Genomic DNA, 7,416 nt, shown 5'->3' with positions numbered 1-7,416 from the left:
TGGGGCGGCGGGCGGTGGCTCACCCCTCTGGGGACGGCAGGGGAGGCATTACCCTGGCAGCCCTCGAGGACGGGGACGGCCCCGGCAGCTTGTGGTGCTCAGGATTAAAGTCTCAGAGCTGCCAACCCCTGGGCCACGTGCCCGAACATGGGAACAGCTTCCGAAACTGCATGTCCGTGGGGAGTCCCGATGCTTTGATACCCGGACCAGCACTGTGGCCCCTCGGTTGGGGCACGGGGAGAGGTGCCAAGTAGGCGCCTGCCCCGTGCCAGGAGTTTCATTGCTTTCTGCTCTCACGTCTCTCCCTGTGTCCGCCGTGTCCAGCTGCTGACTCATGGCCGTGGTGGCTGCAGCCCTGGCTGGGGCAGGGTCATAGCACCAGTACCACCAGTAACGCTCCTGGCCCACACCTGCTTAACGCCAGTATGAGGTTTGCTCCCCCAGGGGTGGGTTTTAGCTCACCGTGGGATGGTTTCGTCACCCGGCTCTGCCCCAGCACCCAGCTGGCTGGGGAAGTGCAGAGCTGGTAGGGCCCCCCCTGCCACCCATGGGTGTCCCAGCCACGCTCCCAGCCTGGGGACGGGACCCAGGGCTCACAGCAGCATCTGGGATGTGAGATGAACTGGTCCAGATCCTATCTCAAACAGGTTTCCCCCATGACTTGAGCCGAGTCCCTCAGCTGCTCCCTGCCTCAGTTTCCCCTGAGGGGAACAAGCACCATGTGGCTACGGCCCCCACCTGAGCGGTGCCATGTGATGGGACCGGAATTTCTGCTGGTTTGAGATTGGGCAGAAACCCCAGAGCCACCAGCTCTGCCTGGGCGACCGCTGGCATAAACCCAGTCCATGGGGACCAGCGTTAACCCTGGTCCTGGCAAGACCCGGCTGCACTGTAACACAACGGGGAGGATTTCCAAGCTGCGAGCCCGTGGCTGCCTCCGCTTCACCCGGTCATGCCACGAAACCTGAGCTCAGGGGCTAATGAGCCCCAGGAGCATCCCTCTGGGCTGGAGAGCTCATCTGCTCCCCAGCAGTTGGTACCCATCACCTCCTGCCTGTTCACAGCCTTTTGGCCCTGGGGGGTTCCTCTCCTCCCCTCCTGCTGCCACCCCACAGCTCAAGAGGACCTTGATCTGCCTCTCCCCTCCTCCATGCCGGAGATGTAATCCCAATTTTCTGGTTGATTCTGCTGATTTTGGCCATCCTGCCCAGGCAGAGCAGCAGCTCCATGGCCGGGGAGCAGCGCACGGGGTTTGATGGGGTTGCAGCATGGAGGGTCCCTGCCTGAGGGATGCTGCCATGCCTGAGGCTGCCCTGGCGTGTGCTGTCACATTGTGCCACCGTGCCATCGCTGGCTTTGCCCAGAGGGTCCCTGCAGGTGGGTACCCGTCCCCTGGGGCTGCCTGAAGCCCCAGCCCAGTGGTGTCTGCCCCAGACACATGCAGCCCCATGGTCTCCATCACTCCATGACCGAATCCTGTGCCTGGGGATGGAGGACCTTTCCAGCACTGTATGGAGCCATTCTTGGGAGCACTTAACGCAGGGCTGGAAGGAGCAGGGCCATCCCTTCCGCCTGGGAAGGGGCCGAAATCCCCCAGGCGCCAGCGGTGATTACCAGAGGGCAGTTATCAGCATCCAAACACGCAGCTCGTCCTGCTTCGAGTAGCTTCCATGGCTGGACACAGGGTGTGGTGTTGGGAGGACTTTGTGGGAGGGAGAGGGGACCTGGGTGATGCAGGAGCAAAAGCACAGGCGGAGGAGAGCGGAGGATGCTGCAGCTTGAGCCCCTTCAGGTTTTGGCCCCATGAGTGCCCAGCAGCGCTTCCCAGGCTCAGGAACTGCCTGGCCGTGAGCAGGTTAACAAGATCCCAGCACAGCCTAAACTAATACATTTTGTGTTTTTTGATTACTTTTTTTTTTCTTTTTCGTTTTTGGGGCTTGTTTTTCCAGCCATAAAAACTAATAAGCCGAGTACAAAAGCTGTATTTTTCTACTACGAAAGCAGCTGGTCTCATATAACGATCTGATCCTGAAGACTCAGGCTTTTTAAAAAAAAAAAAAAAGGAAAAGAAATCCTAACACATGAAATACGGGGAAATGGGAGATAAACCATGGGAACTACCCGCCTGGGGCTGGGCAGAGCTGTGGCCCCGAGTGAGGCGAAATGATGCACTCGAAATACCCCAGACGTCTGTGGCTGAGCATCACCCTTCCTTGGCGGGAGAAAATTACTCAGTCCTCAAGCTGCACTCCAAATAACCTCCTCTACGTACCGCATGAACCAGCCGCACACTTTGTTTTTCCCCCCCCTCTGCCAATTTGAGCAAGAATGTGCACACAGAAAACTTGATAAAGATATTTTAGAAAACTTGATAAAGACACAAACTGTAGTTACTTACTCTCTGGCCTTTCTGCCTGACTAAGCGATAAGGATTCGGGATTTTCTGGCTGGTCTGCCCACGCCATCCTGGGGCTGTGTCTTTTCTCTGAACCTCTCCCTGTCTGCCAGCATCTTCCCGGAGAGGAAATGCCCCAAAATGAGCTCAGCGGAGTACAGGCACTGATGAACGGGACCAGAGAAATCACCTGTACAGCCCCAAACTGCAGCTCTATAAACCCAAACTCTTCCAGGGGTTATCCTATGTCCTGTACTGATGAGAACTCCCTCCCGCAGCAGATCGGAGCCTCAGGCTGTTCGTGGGAATTCAGCAAAGTCTGGAATTCTTTAGACAGAACAATGTTGCCCCAAACCTCCTCGATGGAGCCTCGAAAACAATGGGACTGATTTATAAATCAGGAGCTGAAAACACCGCACCGTTTACAGTTGCCAGATTTGCTTTGAGCTCCGGAAACACACCTGGGCAGGAGATAACGCTTTTCTAGGTTTCTTCTCCCTGCTTCAGACATTGGAAATTTTTTTTTAAATACAAACTACATTTGTCCTGAAATCACCCGGTGACAGAAATCAGAGTTTTTTAAAGAAAAGCACCAAAACAGCATGAGAAAAAATAACACAAGAGAGCAATGCTGAAATAAATACACCCCATGCCCTTAAAATGACATGGCTACAGCGACTACCTGCCCTGCGAACTCCCCCAGCGTATTTTCTGTTTATGAGGGACGGAGCCCAAGTCACACCCCAGTCCTTCCATTACAAACCAGTGCCCGGAGCCAAACACAGCGTAGGTAGAAAATACAAACTTGCCGCACCCAGTGCGAGAATAACGCACCAAACCATGTCTTGACCCTATAACATCTTTGAGAAACCCTTCTGGCCCCGACCCGGCCGAAACCCGGAGCGGAGCTTTGTGCTTGGGAACTGTGCCGAGGTTTCAGGCTGCCAGCTCCCCCTCCGAGTGATTTTCCCGGGAAATCACAGACCCTGGGAATGCAAAAAAGTCCTGGGATTTTGGGAAATAACAGGCACTATAATCACTAAATGACCTGGCTTTAAGCAAGCGACAATGTTAGGGGCTGTAAACCTACCCCAGACGCCAGCAGCGCAGAGCATGAGGATCCCCACAGCCGCGTAGAGTTTTCCCATCTTCTTCCGTGAGCCCTGAGTGTGGGGGGCTGCTTGGACCAGCCCCGCCGTGAGCGATGGAGAGGAGCTGTGGGGCAGCCGGAGGTTTTGAACAGTCCAGGAGATGAATCATGAGTCTGGGTGTATGACACACATGGCGAGCGGGGCCGAGCCGGAGGAAACTGCGCTGGCTCGTCACTCACTTTTGAGTCAGGGAGTGCCCCCGCCTGCTCTGCTTGCAGCTCCTCATGTGTTTTTTTTTTTTTCCCTGCTCTCTCAGCTCAGACAAGGACCTAATAAACCCTGGCAGCACGTACAGAGCACTGGTGACCTACAGCCCTGGGGCTGGTAACAGGCTCTTTCCCATAGGCTCTTTCGCCTGGGTTTAATTCCTTGCAAAATCTTGCTCACTCCCTCCTTTTATTAACTCTTGCATGAAAGGCAGCCTGGGTCTGAAACCTGCCGGAGTCTGAGCTGCCTCTGGGTTCAAGGATTTAAGGGGCAAAGGGGTACATACATACCCACATGAGAGTGCGGGTTCTCAGCTCCCCTCCCCAGAGCACTGGTGCAAATGGGCGTACCTCTGCCGAAACGGAGCTGGGAGCTGAGTGAGACCCAGCCAAGAACCGGACCTGGTGAAACCAGCAGTTTGAGTGTAAACCCGGACATCCCAAAGGGAGGGAAGTTCAGCTTTGGGACAGATAATTTGGACCTGATTTTCTTCTCACTTGTATTGTTTTTTCCCCTTCTGTGTCCGCAGAAATCGCTCCTGTGCAAAGTGTTGGGAGTCAGATCTGCACAGGAATTGTCCCCACTGAAATGCTGGAGCTGCCTGTGGGAGCCTCCCAAAGGGGCTTTATAAACCTCTTGTTCCCCTGCTATACCACGGTCCTACTCAGAGACGGGGAAACTGAGGCACTCCAAATGAGAGGAGAAGACTGAGGGGGATCTCCTCAACGCTTCTCAATCCCCAAAGGGAGGGTGCCGGGGGGATGGGAACAGTCTGTGTCCAGTGGTGCCCCGTGACAGGACAAGAGGGAACGGGCACAAAGGTGACCATGGGCAGTTCCATCTGAAGCTGAGGAGGGCCTTCTCTGCTGTGAGGGCGGCAGAGCAGTGGCACAGGCTGCCCAGAGAGGGGGGGGAGTCTCCCCCTCTGGAGCCATCCCAAACCCGCCTGGACGCCGTCCTGTGCCCCTGCTGGAGGTGCCCCTGCTCTGGCGGGGGGGGGGATGGGGGAGCTCCAGAGGGCCCTTCCAGCCCCCACCAGTCTGGGATGCTGTGATTCTGTGAAATACAGGCAGGGAGGCAAAAGGGAGAGAAGGGCTGTTTCCCTGGAGCCCTGGGATTCTCTATCCCACCAGGTGACAGGGGTCGGGGACAGTGATGACACAAGTCTGGGTCAAGACGATCCAACACACAGAAACGCCAGGCAGTGGAAAAAGAGCTGGTGTGGGTGCCGAGAGCTGCAGCCGCAGCCTGGCAGTGAGGGGAACTGTGGGGCAATGGGCAAGGCACTGTACGAGACCCACGGCCCCATGCCAGGAGGGATGGGGATAACGGCATCATCCCCGGAGCCATGCGGAGAGGTGGCGGTGTTTGCGGTGTCTGGTGAGATGGAGATGGGGACTCTGCCTCAGGAGATGGGGACTTGTCTTAGCTTTAAAAGAAGTAGTTTTGATACCTCTTTGCTTCCCCACTCAGCCCCACTGTCCCTGTGGGGTGCTGCTGCCCTCCCGCGGCTGCGTGGGCTCTGCTCAGCGGGGGATCATTTTCCACCTGGGATCCAGCTCCCTCCCCAAGACTTGTTAATGAGGATTCGGTAAAGGGGACTAGGAGAAGCCCGTCGACCCTCATGTGGTGTCAAAGAGGGCTGCACCTTGGCTGGGACATCAATACAAACCCCAAACCTGCTTTCTGGGAGGCTCTGGGTCTTGCCCTGCTCTGCATCCCGGAGCCATTTTGCACTGCAGACACCATCAGCCAGTTTTAGGGCAGCCAAATTCCTGCTTTTCCTGCACAGGTCCTTCTCTCCCTGCCTGGAAATGCTGCCTGCACGGCCTTCCCCTGTTACGCAGGGTTTTCTGGCCACGCAGCAGCTTGTCCCTCTACCACCTTGCAAACAGCTTTCATGCTTCATGGAAGGGATGATTAATTTGTCCAAGTTTCTATAGAGAGAAATGTGGGAGCCCTGCTCGGCTCTGCACGCCCCACAGATCCAACCTGTCACCGATCTCGCAGGCCCTCTTCCCTGCGGGACTCATCCTGCCGAGGAGGTGGTTGCTCGAATGAGCAAGTGCTGCAGACCCCAAAGGGACTGTCCTGAAACTCCCTGCCCAGCATAAACTGGGATACTCCAGCCCTTGCTTCCAGCATGGTGCAAAATCACAGCATCCCAGACTGGTGGGGGCTGGAAGGGCCCTCTGGAGCTCCCCCATCCCACCCCCCGCCAGAGCAGGGGCACCTCCAGCAGTGGCACAGGACGGCGTCCAGGCGGGTTTGGGATGGCTCCAGAGGGGGAGACTCCCCCACCTCTCTGGGCAGCCTGTGCCACTGCTCTGCCGCCCTCACAGCAGAGAAGGCCCTCCTCAGCTTCAGATGGAACTGCCCATGGTCACCTTTGTGCCCGTTCCCTCTTGTCCTGTCACGGGGCACCACTGGACACAGACTGTTCCCATCCCCCCGGCACCCTCCCTTTGGGGATTGAGAAGCGTTGAGGAGATCCCCCTCAGTCTTCTCTTCTCCAGACTGAACAGCCCCACGTCCCTCAGCCTTTCCTCAGCAGAGAGATGCTCCAGTCCCCTCCTCATCTTTGTAGCCTGTTGAAACTTTTGAGGAAGAAGGAAAAAGCCACAAATTGAAGTATTTGACCTGCCTGCACCCACCTGAGCTCTCGTCCTACCTGAGGACAAGGATGGCATGAACTTAATTCAGCACATTTGGACTGAATTTCCCTGGCGACTGCGAGAAGGCACTGCTTGTCCTGAAAACAATGCCGTGATGTTAATTCTGGGCACGGTGTAGTGGATAATGGGATGCTCTGGGTGTTGAAGTCCCTGCTTGGACTAAGGCAAGAAGCAGGCGGGGGTGTTTGAGGGCTGAGCGGCCCCAAGGTCCCCACTGCCCCGTCACCGCAGGCTGTGACCCGGGAGCGATGGGTGCAGCAGCCCCAATCTGTGCTGCGGCGTGCGGGGAGAGGAGATGCTGGAGCTGGAGCCACCAGAGGGAGCAGAAACTCCTTCAGTCTGGGAGCCAGTCGGGGAGAGGAGCTCCCACCCGGGCTGGGGCTGCGGGGATGCTCTTGGTTTCCCGTGGGGATTTTTCTTGGCCCTCAGGTTAAAGACGAGCAGATGCTCTGGTTCAATCGGGGTTTTCCGCTTCCCTCCCGCGAGCGCTTCTGCTGTAAACTGCCCTCGCAGCCCGGGCAGCCCTTCGGGGAGAGAAACGCCAAGCAAGGAGGAAAAAGCAACAAGTAAAACCCAAACCAAAGAGTTTTTGAGCCCCTGAAGTCACAGCAGCAGAACAGGGACACGGGTCCGAGCTGCCCAGAAGGAAAATCAGCCGATGCTCTCTCTCCCAAGCCGGCCTCCATCCTCAGCCAGCCTCACGCTCCTGCCTCTAGCTGCGATTTATCAATTCTCGTTTAGGTTTATGAAAAACCCCTTCAGGGGCTAGGCAAAGAAAGCGAGCCGAGATGTAGGCAGTAAATCTGAACAAGGTCCCCACATCGCGGCTGTGATTGTCTGTTCTACACCATCCAGACACATTTCCAGCCAAACACCAACGGGCAAAGCCGGGATACGGCAGTTCCACGGGCATAGCCCTGGGACGGGCAGGGTCGGGACTAAGCCAGACACGGGTGGATACCCCAACTTGTGCTTTCAGGAGCTTACG

The 7,416-nt window shown here is 56.6% G+C and overlaps 1 protein-coding gene across 1 annotated transcript in view; it reads right to left on the bottom strand.

Annotated features, from left to right (window-relative positions):
• Positions 1-3,543, bottom strand: part of ITGB3 (integrin, beta 3 (platelet glycoprotein IIIa, antigen CD61)) — a 23,545-nt gene extending 20,002 nt beyond the window's left edge. Inside the window, exon 1 of the mRNA XM_009883824.1 lies at positions 3,486-3,543. Coding sequence (XP_009882126.1) covers positions 3,486-3,543 — 58 coding nt within the window. The remainder of the gene's footprint in view (positions 1-3,485) is intronic.
• Positions 3,544-7,416: the final 3,873 nt, after the last annotated feature.

The sequence above is a fragment of the Charadrius vociferus genome, unplaced genomic scaffold (genome assembly GCF_000708025.1).
Source record: "Charadrius vociferus isolate BGI_N301 unplaced genomic scaffold, ASM70802v2 scaffold484, whole genome shotgun sequence".
Classification (NCBI taxonomy): domain Eukaryota; kingdom Metazoa; phylum Chordata; class Aves; order Charadriiformes; family Charadriidae; genus Charadrius; species Charadrius vociferus.
The sequence above is the reverse complement of the archived record's forward strand: the minus strand, read 5'-3'. Positions and strand labels throughout refer to the sequence as shown.